Genomic DNA, 18,603 nt, shown 5'->3' on the forward strand with positions numbered 1-18,603 from the left:
GTTTGCTTTTGTGAGTAACCAATCTTTCTTTCTTTCTTTCTCTCTTTCTTTTTTTATAGGCCAAGATGCTGAATTATCAGGGACACTTTCACTTGTTTTGACACAGTGCTGTAAGAGAATAAAGGACACTGTTCAAAAATTGGCCTCAGACCACAAAGACATCCACAGCAGTGTTTCTCGGGTTGGAAAAGCCATTGATAAGGTATGGTGTTGAAGGAAGTGTCTGGGACTTTTTAACATCATCCTTCATCTCCTGTCACTGCTCTGATAACATTTGCTTTCTTCAATTCTTTTATGCTATTCCTTTCATCCTGGCTTTTATTAATTTTTTCAGATTTGGTTTTACTAGTTATTCTTAAAGTTTGCTCTTGATATTTAAAAAAACAAAAATAAAAACATTTGCTTATATGACTACAGTTCCTGGTATGATGAGTGAATTTCCAAAGAAATTTTAACTCCTGTGAGGGAGTGTGTTTATAGAAGTAACTTCCTACTTCCTGAATAGTTCCCTGGTAGTGACTCTGTCTCTCTTATGGGGCGATTAGGATAATACCCTTGCATCTGTCTCCCCTGCATCATCCTGTTGTCTTCCTGTGTGCGTGCTAGTCGCTTTTCTCCAGTGTTGCTTTCTGTGTGAGTGAGTGGGTTGGTTGCAGTCTACTTCTGTTGGGTGATCGTTCCAGTGACATCTCTTGAATCTTTGACTTAGTGGTTTACTTATAAGTGGTTATTTTTAGCACTGGGCCAGTTTTGCCCTTGGAGTTCATAGTGGGGCCTAAGAGATAGGGCCTAACTACCTCTGTGTGATACCTCTGACTACATCAGCCATTGGGGAATTTGTAACTGTTTATGGATGTTTCTTTGACACAAACTTGTGGGAAGGTAGGAAGAACTTTTGGGAGAGCTCTTTGTAGAAAAAACGAGTCCTATGAGTTGCTTAGTCTGAATGTAGGAGAGCTAGTAGCTATGATGTAGATAGAAACTCATGGAATCCAGAGGGTGACTTTGTCTAACTCATGGGTAAGCCTACCTGTTAGAAATTATCCTGTAGAGCAGTAGTCTTGAAGGGCTAGTCTCCAGGCAGTCTAAGGCGGAACTATCTGCTTCTAAGGAGATATTGCTAACTTGTAGGTACAGTGTGACTGGACAGTGTGTGGCAGGGGCTCTAAGGATTGTTTGGGTAACTGTGGTTTACAGAAGTGTTAGTGACCTTTCAGAGAGCTTTCAGCACTCCCATAGTGCTGAGGGTTTCAACTTGGCAAAAGAGGCCTGAGAAGTAGTCTTGGCAGCAGCAACATGATATTTGGATTAGTGATGGCATTTGCTAGCAAAGGCTGGGAAGGCAGTATTCTCTGAAATAACTTTGAGATTGTGATGCCTGTTTGGTGACTCCAAGAGCGTGAACAAGCTTTGGAAGTGGCTTTGGCATCAGACTTTTTGGGGGCTATGGCATTGGAAATCTTCAGTTGGTATGTACTAGCTTAAGGGCTTACTGGAATGGTGGTGGGGCACTTTAGAGAGGATCTTAAATCACTGTGGGTGAGGGACCTTCAGGTTCTCTAGGTGGTGGTTAGGAAGCTTTGGGTTTTGGTGGCTGACAATGACCAAGGCAATCTAGTAATTCTGATGGTTCAAGCCCTTGGAGGTAACAGGAGGCATCTGCTTGACCACCAGTCTGCTTGTAGTTATGACAGAGGGTGGGGACAGCAAGACCAGAAGATGCCATGATAGTGGGAAGAGCTGAAGTTTTCATAGCAGCCAATCAGAGAAAGTATCTGAGAAGAGATCCCAGATTCAAGATAGGTGAGGATGGCCTCAGCAGCCATATCTCAAGTGTGTGAACTGCTGGCCACTAGGATCTAGAGCATTTGGGCCAGTAATTGACCAGCTTTGTATTCTACCACTGATAGGGTGACCGTGTGTCCCCATTTCCTAGATTGTGCCTGTTGTCCTGTCAGATTATTAGAACCTTCTTTTTACTCTTGTCCCCCTAGTTAATGGTGACTTGCAGAGCATGTCTTCCTGATCTAGCAAGTCTTTACAAATACTCATAATTGTTGTCAAATATTTTGGCTAATTTTGAGACAAAGCATTTAAGTGTATTTGGTGCTAGAAACAAAAGAATCCCTTTGAGAATGGATACCAAGGGAATGCATAGTGAGTAATGTACATTGTGGCTTTTTTGGTGCGGATGTGTTTGAAGTGAATGTTCCTAATTATATATTTTAATTTACTCATTTCTCTTTGGAGGACATTTTTGTCATGTAAGTTATAAGGGCTTTTTCAAGTAAAAAAATTTTTTTGTGTGATTTTATGTTGCTGTGAAAGTAGTTTAGGTTCTAGGTGACCTGGATTCCAGATTCTTCTGATCCATCCTATGACACTCCATTGTTAAGTTGATACTGTTAAGTGTTTGTTGAATTATGGTCCTGGGGCACAGAAGAAAGCCTGGATCTTTTAACCCAGTTCTGTACCATTTTTCAGTGCATTTTCTCCCTCCCTCTTTTTTGGGGTGGGAACATCTGTTTGGCCTGAGCTGTAACAGGAAGCTGTTACCTACACTAGAACTACCTAGACACTGTGCTTCTCACATACTTGAGGAATTCTGTGTAGGCTGTTGTCGTATAGGACTCCACTGACTTGTAGTTTGGACCTGGTAAATTTGTACAAGCTTCCAGGGCCACCCATTGTAACAAGGCTGGGTGGACTCCTATGGGCTGGTGGTGAGCAAACAAGATGAAGCTGAAGCCATTGTGGCACACAGGCCTTTATGTACCACAAACAGACTTGAGTAATAAACCGGAATGCCGTCCAGCAGCCTGTGAGCACCTTGTTCTGGACACATGTTCCCACCCTGCCAAGAGGAGGACAGAGAAGCTGGTGACTCCTTTATGAGCAGGCTGGTTTTGAGTGAGGAACATTAGTAAATTTTTGACATGCTTAATGATTTTTTCCTTTAATGTTTTAATGCTTGTTTTAAAGTTCTTTAGTCATCGCTTAATGTAAGCATAAAAAAAGTTTGTGGTGTTAGCCAAGGCACTTTCTGGCTTTTAATTTTGTGAACATAAAAAAATTATTGAAGATTTCTGCCTTAATGTGTTGACTATTTTCAGATCATAGTATGATCACTATTTAAAATAAATAATATCAGCTATTGGGTTCTGTGGCAAATTATTTTTAGTAAAAACAATGTGTTGACCTATTTTTAATTTCCTCTCCCATTTTAAGAACATCTAGAATTCTCTCCTGCTTAGGGCTTTTACTTCAGTGTTTAAGTCTTTTGACTTTTTTTGAGTTTACTTCCTAAGTAAGAAAAGTCAATAAAACCATTACTGCTTTAGATATGTGTGTGTGTGTGTTTATGTTAAAATAAATAGTGCTAAGATTTTAAATTGTCTAAATTTAGACACAGTTGTGGGATAGTTGAAAGCACAATACATAGTCCATGTTCTTTAGAAGAGGATGGTCTAGTTCGGTTATGTAAGAGTGCTGCTTGTACACGTGAAAGAGCTGGGAAGATACTGAGGCAACATAAGATAAATTTGCATGGGATGCACTCTGTTTACTGTAAAGTAAAGGGAAGATCATTGTGCTCTTATTTAGTCTAAGTTTTGTGGAGTTGGTATCTTAAATTTGAATTGGGGGGTGCCTGGGTGGCTCAGTTGGTTAAGTGTCCGGCTCCCCTTCGGCTCAGGTTGTGATCCTCGGGGTCATGCTCATTGTGGAATCTGCTTCTCTCTCTCTCCCCCTTTTCCCCTCCCCCTGCTCACATGCATGCTCTAAATAAATAAATAAATGAATAAATAAATAAAATCTTTAAAGAAATTTGACTTGGAAGAACAGTTAAGATTTCAAACAGCAGAGGTGCAGTTTTCTGTAGGACTGAGGAAGAGGCTAAACAACTGAGAAATGCTGGACTCCTGTGAAAGACCCTCAGGGACTGACTCTATTGGAGTGGCTGCCTAATCAGGAATAGGGTTGATGGAAGGCCTAAGGATTTGATTCAAGGAGATTAGGGAAAAAGGGAGTGAATGATATAAGCAGTTGAGGATTTGCTTGCCCTCATTAAATGGGATGAAATTAGACTAAGGAGAAGTCCAGAGTAGGAAGATAATAGCTGTCATGTGTTGAGTGTTGACCATGTTCCAGCTATTGAGCTGGGCGCTGTACATATATTTATATTCTATGGTATAGGAACATTGTTCCCATTTTAAGACTCAGATATTAAGTAACATATCCCAGGTGTACAGCTTGCAAGTGGTGAATCAGGATTTGGAAAAAGATCTCATTCATGAGTGCTACACTAGGAAATCAGGCCATTGCAGGGCTGGTAGTGTTTTAAGGGGGGAAATAAGGGTTAAAAATAGTTTTTAAAAAGCATCAGCCTAAGCTGATCTGCCAGTAGATGGAGCATCTACATGGGTGAGTTAAAATGCTGACTGTGTTAAAAAATGGAGTAATGCCATAAAAAGCAAAATATAGAATATTTAAGATAGTTCTGGGTGAGCCATCTGGAACTTCCTTTTATGTAGGTATGACTGGGGTATGAGAGAAGAAAAAGATACCAATGGGAGAAAAGGTGTTGGATTTGGCCTTAAATAGTAGCTGAGATATAGAGTGGGTGAGATCAGGTATGTACTAGCTCTGAAGTTCTGTTATTATGTAATGGATAAATCTTTATATAGTAGAGAGATGTTATTGTTAATGAAGGAAAAAGGAAATTAAAATGACTAGAAATAGAAAATACACTCTGATTAAGAAAAAGAGCTAAGTTGAGTTCTGAAATACAGACAGATAATTTGATAATATATTTTGAGTAATGAATTTTTAGAATTACTGAAAAGGAATGGTTAACAAAGTTATAAAAAAGACAACAATGATAAAAAGCCAGGAACATATTCCCTAAAAATAAAATAAAACATGTCAAACTAACTCTTCTCCCTGAACTACTAGTGAGTAATCCAAGAAAATGCACTAGACTTATGTGTCTAAATTTTTGGGAGGCATTTAATAAAAATCTCTTATCTTTGTAGTCAAGATGGAAGGCGTTTCTTTTTAAATTATGTGATTTGGATTAGGAGCAGCCACATTCTCAATACCTTGTTGGGTTTGGCCATAGTTGCATGGTCTGAGGATCGATCTGACCTACCCAGGCTTGGCCACAGTTGTTTGCTCCAGGGTGGGTACCTCAGAGTCCTCTCTAGGATCTTTCTCATTAGAGCTCTTATGGAAAGAAGGGCTGGGAATATGTGCACCTAGAAGTGATTAGTAGTCCCTGAAAGAATGTGGTCTGTTGTGGGAAACAAAATTCTTCTTCAGAGAGAAATAGAGCAAGAGGTGGGGGAGGGAACATCTTTTGAGGTTCAGCTACCCTCTTACCTACCCCTGGTTACCTGAGCCTTTCTTCAAATCCAGCTTGTTTGGGCAACGGAGATTTCTGTTTGTAGGAACCAAGAGTCCTGACTCATACAAGCAGCTAGATGCTCTCTGGGTCTCTTCACTTATATCAGGCTCCAGTTTCTGTGAAACAACATTGGTTTTGTCTTTTTCAGTCTGAAGATCATTCTCAAAAGAGAAGATGAGTTAAGTTCTGGTTTTTTTTGCCATCTGTTACACAACATCATTAGCTCTAAGCTCTGGGCCTATCTTGTTCTTATTCTGCTCTGAGCTGAATGAAACTACATTCTTTAGTTGATAATGATAATTGTTTGCATTATAGTCTAGTCCACAGAAGAAAGCCTAAACCTTTGCAATCAGGTGTCATATTAAGATGCAGGATCAGAGAATCCCACTGGGCCTGGAGGTGTTATGGACCCACTTTTGCCTGAGGCTAGAAGATGAAATAGCTTGCTTATTCTAGCATCCCAAGTCAGGTTGGGTTGAGAGGGAAAAGGGACCTTACAACCCATTAAGTTGTGCCACCTAATGCAGTGTGTAATTGTATTCGAGTGATTTTTAAATTAATGAATTTGTTCTCAATGCCTGTGTTAATGTGTTTTTTGTTTTTATTTATATTTTCTAAAATGAAGACTTTTCAGTGTAGAATCAGAAGATTTGGTGGCAAGGCCTGGTTCTCCAATTCAGCTACTGTTGTATTGAAGGCTTTCTGTGGGATAAGGTCCTGGTAGATATTTTGGTGTACATTATTTAGTTAGTCTTTACCAACACTTTGTAAGATAGGGATTATTGTCCACAGATACAGGTGTGAAAACTTTGATCAAAGAACTAGAAAGCAGATGGAGGAACTGGGTAAATACTAAGATTTTATGACTTTGAAGAAACTTCCTTAACTGGAGTTCCTTGAGAGAATTAACTCCCGGTGAGTGTCCTTGGTCATCCTCTGTATGTATGAATTTCTCTCTTATGCATCTAGAGTGGTAAGAGGTATGTGCCGTCTTTGGGAAGATTAGTAAAATAGTTCCTCAAATTTCTGTCGTCTGTTCAGATAAGGAGGCAGTTGGGAAAGCAGATTGACCAGAGCAGAAAGGTATGTAAAATAATTGTGAGGGGTAGGGATGCAAATGTGACAGATGGTTAGATTATGGAGCATTTTAAGGATTTTAAAAGCCCAATGCTGGAGTTTGGCATATCTCTGACCATGTCACGTTACTCTCCCCTTTGTTTATAAAGTAAGAACTTACTAGGATGCCTCCCCCCCACCCTGCTCCTTCCTTGATCTGGCACAACCTGCCTCTCTCTTAACTTTGAAAACCAAAATAGAAGTATGAATATCATACAGAGGACAGAATGGAACGTTTAAGAAGGTAGCATCTCCATCTAGAAATGCATCTACAAATGCTGATTATGACACACTACTGAATTTATTTTCCAACCATAGTTTGCAAGGCACCGCTGGCTGGTATATGCCCAAATATGGATTATTTCATCTGAGACCATGTGCCTCATCATCAGCTTTACTAGGTTTGCTAAATTTTTCCCTGAAGGGCTTATACTAAATTACCGTCCTACCAAACATGTATTAAACACAATTCTGTTTCTCATCTACACCTGGTACTATCAGACTTGAAATTTTCTGAATATTTCACATCCATCTGATTAATTTATCTAGTTGTATAAATTTGCATTTCCATCATCATCTTTGGGGTTGAGCATCTTTTCATGTTTTTGACTATCAGAATTTCTCCCTTTTGTGAATTTCTTGCTCATCTTTTGTCCACTTTTTTCAATTAGGTTGTTTGTCTTTATTGTTTGGGAGGAATTTTGGTTGTTTTGTTCTCATATTGGGAGGAATTAAAAAAAAAAACACACCTCTTTTGGATGTATGTAAAGTATGTATGTATATATGTATGTAAAGTAGATATCTTTTCCCAGACTGAGTGGAACCAGAATCCAGGTCTTCTTAATTCCTGTTAAGTATCCTTTGTGGTCTACCTCTGTCCCTCACTGCTAAACCAGATTAATTGGATGCTTAGAAGAGAAATTGATTCCTGCTAGGTATAACAATAGCACATTGTTAGGTTCATACACCAATTTTTCTTCAAAAGTAGGTGGGGGAGTTTTTTTTTTTTTTTAAATTATTAACAGTATTAAAGAATTGACACTTAAGAATTAAAATAATTATTTTTTTCTTGTATTGTTACCATTGCTCAATAATTAAAATTTCAGGGGTGCCTCAGTGGCTTGGTCGGTTAAGTGTCCGACTCTTGATCTCAGCTCTGGTCTTGATCTCAGGGTGGTGGGTTTGGGCACCATGCTGGGCATGGAGCCTACTTTAAGAAAATACATAATTTCATAAACTTTATTTCAGAAATGTATTGGTTTTGAATGGTGAACAATCAAAACCAGTCCTCAAAGTCTAACCAGTTTGTAAGCATGTTCATGATGTGGCCAGGGAGATAGGATGATCTGTTTAGATTTCATAGTTTCATAATGTTTTATTAAAGTTATTTACTCCTTCTCTGTCTCAGTTTCCAGATTTTATTTCTTTATTTCTTGATATATATATATATATATATTTTTTTAAAGATTTTATTTATTTGACAGAGAGAGACACGGCGAGAGAGGGGATACAAGCAGGAGGAGTGGGAGAGGGAGAAGCAGGCTTCCTGCCGAGCAGGGAGCCCGATGTGGGGCTCGATCCCAGAACCCTGGGATCATGACCTGAGCCGAAGGCAGACGCTTAACGACTGAGCCACCCAGGCGCCCCTCTTTATATATTTTTTTAAAAAAGGTTTTATTAGTTTATTTGAGAAAGAGAGAGCAGGCATGTGGGCGGGGGAGATGGGAGAGGCAGAGACTCTCAAGTAGACTCCACACTGAGCACAGACAGTTGCGGGGCTTGATCTCATGACTCTGAGATCGTGACCTGAGCCGAAAACAAGAGTCAGATGCTTAACCAGCTGAGCCACCCAGGCACCCCTCAGCTTCCACATTTTTAAACTTAAAATCGTCAAAAATATGAATGGCACTGAAAGTACATACATGAGATAATGTACGAATTAATGTATCGTTTCTAAGCTATAACATCCTTGCCAGGCAGACACACCCTTGAATGTGTGCTTTTTTGTTTTTGATTCTTGTTTGAATTCTGCTTTCACATTTAAGAACATCTTTTCAAGTTTTTTCTTGAAAAATGTAAAAGGAAAAAGTACAGTAAAACAGAAGTACTAATAATAGATATTTCTTTTTATTAGCCACTTCTTGGCTTGTTTGCAATGCTACTGATTTCCTGCAGCCATGCAAACGAGTTTGGTCACCTAGCAACAGAAGCTGGAACTGATCCTAGCACTGAAGCAACAGAAAGAACATACAGTTATAACAAAAGGAGTAGCACTATGCTGCATTTCCTCAACCTCTTTATACAATTTTAACTTTAATTTTTACTACATGTGAGCAGAAAATAAGCTGTGAAAGTAGTTTGTTTTTCTACCTTGATAGTTTAAACTGGAAAGTCAGAATGGTAGAAGGGAGCTCAGAAAATTTCATCTAATGCATTGCTTATTCATGTTTAGTTATATTTTCCAAGACTGTGGAATTAGAATTTGAATGCAGTAAAGATATCCTGAGCGTAAGGGTGTTTGATTTTTTCCTTACCCATATAGCAGTGACTAGGGTATACCTTATGGAAATAAAGGTATGTGAGGAGCATAGCAAAATTGTTTAAATTTGTTTAAATATTAAACTCTTATATTTTAACATTTTCAGATGATCAAAATTAACTTTTTTATGTATATTAAGGGAAGATTTGAAGGAATTCTTTTCTTGAGCAGTTATTATCTGATGGTAGCTATTAAAATTTGGACTTAGTCTATACTGCCAAATAAAATAGTCTCTTAACATGCTCTGTCCTTTGAGATGACCGTTGTGTCTTCCAAAGTTGTTTCATTTCTTTCCTGCAGAACAGGAACCTTATAAATTTGTTGGGGGTTGATGGGATTGGAGTATATTATTAAATGAATAAGTAGAAATCTGAAGGCTATGTTTGGATTGAATGAGGTCACTAGATCAGTGAGGAATCTTTCTTACATAGTCTCAATGATTCTTGCTTATAGGGTACACTTAGACATTGAGAGAAATACAGGCAGATGCTGGAGTTTGTTATAAATTGTGTCATCTTCAGATACCCATTCCTTTATTCATTTGAATGGCCATTTGTCTGGGGCAGAAAATATGGGACAGTGTCTATAACATCATCACCCGTATGGCCTCTGCTCTAGTCTGGAAGAGGAACAGAGTAGCACCATCTCCACTTCCAGCGTTCTAGTGGTCATAGATGGCATAGAGATACAATAATCTACTCAAAAGCATTGGTGAACTGTTATAAAGTCATCTCTCAACAGGCAGAATCTGATAATCTGATTTGAAATTAGCCTTATGCAAGCAGTTGTGGCTTTTTCTTCAGTGCTAGGGACAGCCTATTTAGTATTTGTGTGGTAGCTGTTTCTTTAGAATCTAGGTATTTGGTATTATTAGTATTCTTTAGGTTAAGTACTAGACCAAGAAAGAGGTCTATAAAAAGCAAGTAAATAAAATTTAAGATTCTGACGGTAATTTTATTTGTTCATTTTTGGTTTTTGTCCAAGTAATTCTGAGTCTTAATGTATGTGTTTTGTTTTAGGCTATTGGATTGACATCCAAAATAAGGGTAGATAGCTCTTTAAAGAAAAATGTGCTCAATGTTGGAGAGGAAAACTCTCCTGCATTGTGGTCATTGTAAATGGTGGGTGCTTAGCAGTTTCTGCCTGTTCTTGTATGTGCTATAAAATAATCCTATGTTACTTGGTCTGAGTTAAGCAGCGATTGCCTAGGATTGTAATTTCAGTTAAATCTAAATGATCTTGTCTAATTAAATTTATGTGCTTAAAAAAATGCAAGAGCTTTATTGGGGGGTAATGCCTATGTAAGATTTAGGGAGTGAAAGTAAAATTCGTTAGGGAAAGCTTTTATTTTTTATTTTATTTTATTTAAATTTTATTAGTTAACATATAGTGCACTATTGATTTCTGGAGTTGATTTCAGTGATTCATCACTTATATATGACACCCAGTGCTCATCGTAAGTGCCGTCTTTAATACCCATCACCTATCTAGCCCACCCCCCCCTCACCTCCCTCCATCAACCGTCACTCTGTTCTCTGTCATTTAGAGTCACTTATGGGTGCCTGGGTGGCTCAGTTGGTTAAGCGACTGCCTTCGGCTCAGGTCATGATCCTGGAGTCCCGGGATCGAGTCCTGCATCAGCCTCCCTGCTCAGCAGGGAGTCTGCTTCTCCCTCTGACCCTCTTCCCTCTCGTGCTCTCTGTCTCTCATTCTTTCTCAAATAAATAAATAAAATCTTTAAAAAAAAAAGTCACTTATGGCTTGTTTCCCTCTTTCCTTTTTTTTCTTTTCCCCCTTCCCAAATGTTCATCTGTTTTCTTTCTTAAAGTCCACATATGAGTGAGATCAGATGGTATTTGTCTTTTTCTGACTTATTTCACTAGGCACAATACACCCTAGCTCCATCATGTTGTTGCAAATGGCAAGATTTCATTCTTTTTGGTGGCTGAGTAATATTCCATTATGTATATATACCACATCTTCTTTATCCATTCAACAGTCACACTTGGGCTCTCTCCATAGTTTGGCTATTGTTGATAATGCTGCTATACACATCAGGGTGCACATACCCCTTTGAATCTGTATTTTTGTATCCTTTGGGTAAATACCTAGTAGTGCAATTGCTGGGTTGTAGGGTACTTCTATTTTTAATTTCTTAAGAAACCTCCAAATGGTTCTCCATAGTGGCTGTACCAGTTTGCATTCCCACCAGCAGTATAAGAGGGTCCCCGTTTCTCCGCATCCTCGCCAACATCTTTTGTTTCTTGTGTCGTTAATATTAGCCATTCTGACAGGTGTGAGGTGGTATCTGGTTAGGGAAAGCTTTTAGACCACAAGGTAGACTTGTTCTTTCTTCACTCTTGATGTTCAGAATTTACTTTTGGTATCATTTCCTTTCTATCTCAAGAATTTACAACAGTTCTTTTAGAGTAGGTCTTCTGGCAACAAATTCAGCTTTCTTTCGTCTGAGAATGTTTTTATTTCATCTTCGTTTGTACAGGATATTTTTACTTGACATAAAATTCTGGGATGATCATTCTTTTAGTACATAAAAAATGTTGAGTGACTTCTTTCTAGTCACCATGGTTTCTGTGGAGAATTCTGTAAGCAATGCATCACTTTTCTCTAGCCACTTTCAAGATTTTTTTCTTTGTCTTTAGTTTTCAGCCATTTGATTGTAAGGTGTCTGGGTGTGGATTTCTTTGAGTTTATCCTTTTACGAGTTTGCTGAGCTTCTTGAATCTGTAGATTTACGTCTTTTGCTAAGTTCAGGAAGTATTCATTTTTTCTCCATTATTCTCTCTTCTTCTGGTACTCGGATGACATACATATTAGATGTCTTGTTGTCCCACAGGTCTCTGAGGCTCTGTTCATTTTTTCCAGTCTTTTTTATTGTTTAGATTAGATAATTTCTGTTGATATTTACTGACTTTTTGTGTTGGCACCTCCATTCTGATATTGAGTCCATTCAGTGAGTTTTTTATTTTGATTACTGTGTCTTCTGTTTCTTTGATAGGACTTTCTGTGTTTTGTTCGAAAGTGTTTACTCTTCCTTTATAAAGCAGTTTTATAACTTTAAAGTATTTGATAACTTCAATACCTTTGTCATTTTGGCATTGATGTCTGTTGAACCATCTATTCCCATGTGAGTTTAGATTTTCTTGGTTCTTTGTATGCCAGATGATTTTGGATTGTATCCTGGACATTTTTAATACAGTTGACCCTGGAACAACACCCTGCACAGTTGAAAATCTACATACAACTTTTGACTCCCCCAAAACTTAACTACTGATAACTTACTGTTGGGTGGAAGCCTTACTGATAACATGAACAGTTGATAAACACATATTTTGTATATGTGTTATATACTATATTCTTACAATAAATTAAGCTAGAGAAAAGAAAATGTTACTAAAATCACAAGGAAGAGAAAATACATATACAGTACTGTGGTGTATTTATCAGAAAAAAAAATCATGTATAAGTGGATCTGTGCAGTTCAAACCCAGATTGTTCAAGGGTCAACTGTATTATGTTACAAGACTCTGGGTCTTGTTTAAATTCTATGGAGAATGTTGATATTTCTGTTTTAGCAGTCAACCTGGTTGAGTTCAGGCTACAAGTTCTGATCAGTGTTCTCTGAGTTGTGGTTTCAGTGTCAGAGCTATTCAGATATGTCTTACTTGTCTGCCAACCAGTGGCCATTCTGGGACCTGGAATCTAGTTCTGTCCCCTAGTTCAGTTTTTAAAGTCTAGTATGTTGCTTAGGGTTGGCCCTTGCATGTGCAACTGGAGAATGAGCCTAGGAGTTCATAAACAACTTTAAGGGGTCACTTTTCTGATTCTTCCCTCTCTATGATCTCAGTGGGACTATATGGTTCTCTGGGGCCACATTTTTGGTCATTTGGCCAGAAAACTGGGGCTTTGTTTTACCCTACTCTTCTGTACACTTACTATGACTATGCCTGTATCTGGGGCTAGGTGGTGGAAGGACAGAAAGCAAAGATGCAATAGAGGTTTTTGCCCCTTCTTGGGACCACAGCTCCTCTGATTGGAGAGAAAGGACCCCCTCTGCCAGAGTTTTAGGTTGCCTGCTGTAGTAGGCAAAATTCTAAAAATACCCTCCCAAGATTCTTGATCCCTGGTTATTCAGACATTTATCTAGGTACTGCTTTGAAGGGATTTCACAGGTATAATTAAGGTTACTAAGCAGTCGACCTTAAAATGGGGAGATTATCTAGGTGAGCCTGGTATAATTTTACAGGAGCCCGTAAAAGCAGTGGAGGTTGGTAGAAAGAGAAATAACAGATTCAAGAGTGTGAGGGATGTCACCTCTGTTGTTGGCTTTTGAACATAGAGGGGGCCATGAGCCAGGGAATGTGAGTGGCTTCTAGAAGCTGAGAACAACCCCTACAGCCAATTAGGAAACAAGGACCATGGTCTTAAAACTGCATGGAACTTTATTCTGCAACCTGAACGAGGCTGGAAGCAGATTCATCTTGTATTCTCCCAGATAAGAGCCTAGGTCACTGACACCTTGATTTCAGCTTTGTGGGACCTGGAGCAGAGAAACGGTGTGAGCCTATTGGACTTCTGATCTGTCAAGCTGTGAGATAATAAAATTGTGTTGATTTAAGTTGCAATAGAAAAGTAATGTACCGTCAGACTGCCTTGAACTAGAGGTGCAAGAAAATGGAGGGAAAATACATGTGATTTCTCTTCCTCTCTGGGTGATAGGAGAAACCCATTCCTGTTTCTCATGCTGGAACTAGAGGGCTTCCCCTGGAACACTGTGTCCACATTCTGGATGCCTGGTTCTGTGTTTTGGCTGTATCGCATCCAGGCTGAGAGGTATTGGAGGGAGAAAAGTAGTAAACTCACCACTAGTTCTGTGACCCTCTTCCCAGTCCACTTACTACTGTCGATGGTCCCCGACTTAGGATGATTTGACTTACAATTTTTTTTTACTTTATGATGGTGTGAAAGCGATATGCTTCCAGTAGAAACTGTACTTGGATTTTTGAATTTTTATTTTTTCCAGGGCTGGCAGCACTATGCTGTATGTTACTCTTGTGAACCCTGGGCAGCAGCACTGAGCTGCAGCTCCCCGTCAGCTACACGATCACGAGGGTGAACGACCAGTACACTTAGAAGCGTTTTAATGCTCGTATCACCATTCTGGTTTTCACTTTCATTACTGTATTGAGTAAATTACATGAGATAGTCAATACTTTGTTATAAAATGGGCTTTGTGTTGATGATTTTACCCAACTATAGGCTAATGTAAGCATCTGAGCATGTGTAAGATAGGCTAGGCTAAGCTATGATGTTTGGTAGGTTAGGTATACTAAATTCATTTTCAGTTTATGTTAATGTTTATCAGGATTTAACCCATCATAAGTGGAGGAAGATCTAGAATCACTTTTTAGTGTCCTCAAATGGCTGCTGCCTTCACTCTGCTGATTTTATAACTGCATTAAGTGGGATAGACAGGGTGGAATGTGCTTACATGTAAATCTTACCCAGAACTGGAACTCTTAACATGTGTTTTAAGAAAATCTTTTAGTTTATCATAAAAGGAATATTTGCTCTTTTTGTGGAGAGTGGTAATCTCCAGTGATAATCTCTGCTAATACTTTAATGTATATTCTTTTGGATTTTTTTCCTAAGCATTTGCAAGTATTCCTTTTTTAAAAAACAAAAATGGGGTCGTAATTTTGTAAAACTTGCTTTTTTCACTTAAGGTGTCATGGCCATTTTTCCATATTAGTAGATATATAGTAATGAACCTCACTTTTTCGTTATGAATAGTAATATTAGAATATTAGCAACTACCATTTCATTTAACCAATAAAGGAGTATATTAATTTGCTAGGGCTCTTATAACAAAATGCCACAGACTGGGTGGCTTAAACAGACCTTTATTTTTCCACAGCTCTGGAGACTAGAAGTTCAAGATAAGTGCTGGCAGGGTTGGTTTCTGCTGAGGCCTGTCTTCTTGGTTGGTAGATAGCCACCTTCTCCTGGGATCTTCACATGGGGTCTTCATCTGTTTGAGGTGCCAAGACAAAATACCATAGACTAGGTTGTTTAAACAATAGAAACTTATTTTTCTTACAGTTCTGGAGATTGGGAAGTCCAAGATCAAGGCGCTGGCCAACTCATTTCCTATTGAGGGCAGACAACCTCCTTCCTGGCTTATAGATGACTGCCTTCTCACTGTGTCCTCACAGGGTGGAGAGACAGAGAACACGCTGGTGTTTTTCCCTTGTCTTATAAGAGCACCAATGGTATTGGATTAGGGCCCCACCTTTATGACTTCATTTAACCTTTATCTCCTCCTCGCAGACCAAATCCAAATACAGCCACATTGGTGGTTAGGGCTTCAGTGTAGGAATTTGGGAGGGGTGGGGGGGGTGGACACATACAGACATTCAGTCCCTAACACATGGGTGTTTCCTCTGTACTTACCTGTGTCCTAATTTCCTCTTTTTATAAGGATACCAGTCCTATTGGATTAGGGCCCACCATAATGACCTCATCTTAATTTAATGAGGTACTGGGAATTAGGACTTCAACATGGGAATTTTAAGAAGATGCAGCCCATCATAGGAAGGTGCTGTTATTTTCTTCACTTAAGATAAGGAAGCTAAGGCTCAAAGACCTTGACTGATTTGGCCAAGATCACACAGCTAGTAAGAGAACCAGGATTCAAACCCAGGTAGATTGGCCTCAGAGCCTGCTCTCTTCATTACCTGGCCATTCTCCCACCCCCAACCCCTACCTTGGCACAGCAGTTGTTGGGCTGTGCCATGATTATTTAATCCTGTGTTGGGCGTATGGGTTTTCTCTCTTTTCCAATTAGACAATGCTGCATTGAATATGTTTTTCTAGGTAGCACTGTACACCTGAAAATATTGCTATATCGTGTAGAAATAAATTTATTTGAAATGATTAAATGTATTTTCCCAAAATACCCTCTGAAAATGTACTCATTTACTCTTCTAGCAATAATCAATCAACGAGAGTGACAAGTTTTAGAACGGAGCAGTGGAAAAACGACTTCTTTCATAGGCTGCAGATGATTTGAATTGGGTCCTTACTGTGGATATTTGAGCAAAATGAAGGGCACTCTTTCTGTTAGGTGGGGTGAAAATCCTATAAAGTGATCTATCCTAGCCAATTCCTGATCCGTTTTCTTTTTTTTTCAGAATTTTGATTCTGACATTAGCAGTGTGGGAATAGACGGCTGCTGGCAGGCAGACAGTCAGAGGCTCCTCAATGAGGTGATGGTGGAGCACTTCTTTCGACAAGGAATGCTGGATGTAGCTGAAGAGCTCTGCCAGGTAACAGTGTGCCAGTGTGTGAGGACATGCAGCAGAAAACGAGGGGGCTCCTTGGGGTCTTTGAATCTTCTGCTGGCCGTAGAGAGATTTTTAATATCAGGGCTGACCTCATTGTACTAGGAGGTCTTTTTTTTTGGTGAAAACTACAATTCTAGAACTTCTTATTTGAATTGTTTTTTCCTTATCCCTGCCACATCGCATTGGTCCCAGGTCATCAACCAAGGGGTCAAAAGTGATACTACTTTCTCCATTTCCTTTTTTAATAGGGAAGGTAGGATAGCAGAGAAGAATCTGGCCCAACTTGTAGCATTTTGTTTATCAGATGAGTTTTAAGCTAAAATTTACTTCAGGTGAGCAGCTTTTGTCTTTTATTGCTAGTAGACATAAGGTTGGGGATCTCAGAATAGTCCACCAGTATCACCTAGTCGTGATGGTGCCAACTGTCATGTGTTGAGTCCACAAGCCAACCCCTGCCTTTATTCCTCACTGCAATCCTGTGAGATAGAAATTGCTAGAAATTGCTTCCATTCTATAGATAAGGAAGCTGAGGTCTGGAGAAGTGGTTTGCCCAAGGCCATACAAGTTCCTTCGTGAAGGAACTAGGATTCAGTCCCAAATTGACGTCTTCAAACTGTATTCTAAGCCACCATGTGCTATTGTGTTTTCTGTTTAGAAAAATGAAGGACTATAAAGATTAAATAGTTTAAAGCCAGTCTGTAAACCAGACCTCTAATCTAAGCCTTTTCTATTTTATTTTATTTTTTATTTTTTAAAAGATTTTATTTTTAAGTAATCTCTACACCCCATGTGGGTCTCGAACTCACAACCCCAAGATCAAGAGTTGCATGCTCTACCGACTGAGCCAGCCAGGCACCCCTTCTGTTTTAAACAATTCAGAAAAACAGTAACTCGGGTCTTTCTCTGTTCCTTATGGGAATTTTGTGTGTGTCTGTATAAATTTCCTAAAGGGAGTTATGTCAGTTAGGATTAAGCTTATTTATAAGTAACAAAGACCCAAAATACCAGTGCTTTAAAAAAAAAAAAATGAAGTTTATGTCTCTTGCACAGAATTAGGAGGTGGTAAGCCATCCACAGCAGATATAGTAGCTATGCTCCATGAGGCTTTTAGGGACCTAGCTTCCTTGTAGCTCTGCTGTTTCTAAGGTGTCCCTGTCCTTATGGTCCAGGATAGCAGTCAGAACTCTAGCTACACCTTTTGGTATTCCAGAAAGGGGCAAAGAATATATGTTTCTGTTTCACTGGCCAGAATTTACAACTCACAAAGTCATATCCAGCTTTATTCCATACAGTTATGTACCCGGCTCTGTATGGAATACAAAGGGATTCTACTACTATTAGAAAGAATGATAGTAGGGCTCAGTCATCAGTCTGCACCATAGAAATACATGTTAGAAATTATTTTTAATGGATTGACCCATATTTTATAATTTAGAATATGTTTTTATCATATCTCTTTACCTTATTACTGCTAACAAAAGTTCATTCTATTTTTGTCAGGAATCCGGTCTTTCTGTAGACCCAAGTCAGAAAGAACCATTTGTGGAGTTAAATCGAATATTAGAAGCATTAAAAGTCAGAGTTCTGAGACCTGCTCTGGAGTAAGTTTCTGTGTTTGTTTTCTTTCAAATATTTGGGGAGAACTCTCTATAAGGAAACCTAATTAGAAAACACATTTGAGATTTTGATATATACACACACACACACATATACATCTGTACCTCTCACCTGGGGTAGACTTCAGAGAAAGCAAGGAAGAATTATTTTCTTCCTTTTAACTTAAGTAAGAACGGGGAATGTACAAAGAGGATAAAACGGTTTGAGCTTTCTTTGCTTATCAGTTGATCTGAATTCTCAAGAGAGAAAAAGGGTTTCCTATATCCAGGCTATTCCACTACTTTAGACTAGCATTATAACTGAAGTACTATTGTTCAGGTGGTCTGAGTTTGATATTTGAACTTCCATACTGTGCGGGGTTCTCTGCTAGCATTCTAAAAAAACAACTTAGTTGGTTATTGGAACTAAATGGTAGGCATGAAGACCACAAATATTGTTACGAAGGAGTTCTGTGCTAATTACCACCATAAAATGTATTGATTCACTGTGAACTTATTATTGATATAAATTATCTTGAATTACTGAGTAAGCTGTGATAAATAATACCCTAGAGCAGGAACAGC

At 38.8% G+C, this 18,603-nt stretch overlaps 2 protein-coding genes across 3 annotated transcripts in view; both read left to right on the forward strand.

Annotated features, from left to right (window-relative positions):
- MRPL35 (mitochondrial ribosomal protein L35) overlaps positions 1-18,603 on the forward strand; it is a 471,157-nt gene that overhangs the window by 448,361 nt on the left and 4,193 nt on the right. The gene's annotated exons all lie outside the window — the stretch shown is intronic.
- The window catches only part of RMND5A (required for meiotic nuclear division 5 homolog A), a 62,970-nt gene that overhangs the window by 20,457 nt on the left and 23,910 nt on the right, over positions 1-18,603 (forward strand). For both annotated transcript variants that reach the window (XM_031019478.2, XM_031019479.2), the window contains exons 2-4: positions 60-202; positions 16,271-16,405; positions 17,924-18,024. In XM_031019478.2, coding sequence (XP_030875338.1) covers positions 60-202; positions 16,271-16,405; positions 17,924-18,024 — 379 coding nt within the window. The remainder of the gene's footprint in view (positions 1-59; positions 203-16,270; positions 16,406-17,923; positions 18,025-18,603) is intronic.

The sequence above is a fragment of the Leptonychotes weddellii genome, chromosome 10, assembly GCF_054177405.1.
Source record: "Leptonychotes weddellii isolate Sample4059 chromosome 10, ASM5417740v2, whole genome shotgun sequence".
NCBI lineage: Eukaryota > Metazoa > Chordata > Mammalia > Carnivora > Phocidae > Leptonychotes > Leptonychotes weddellii.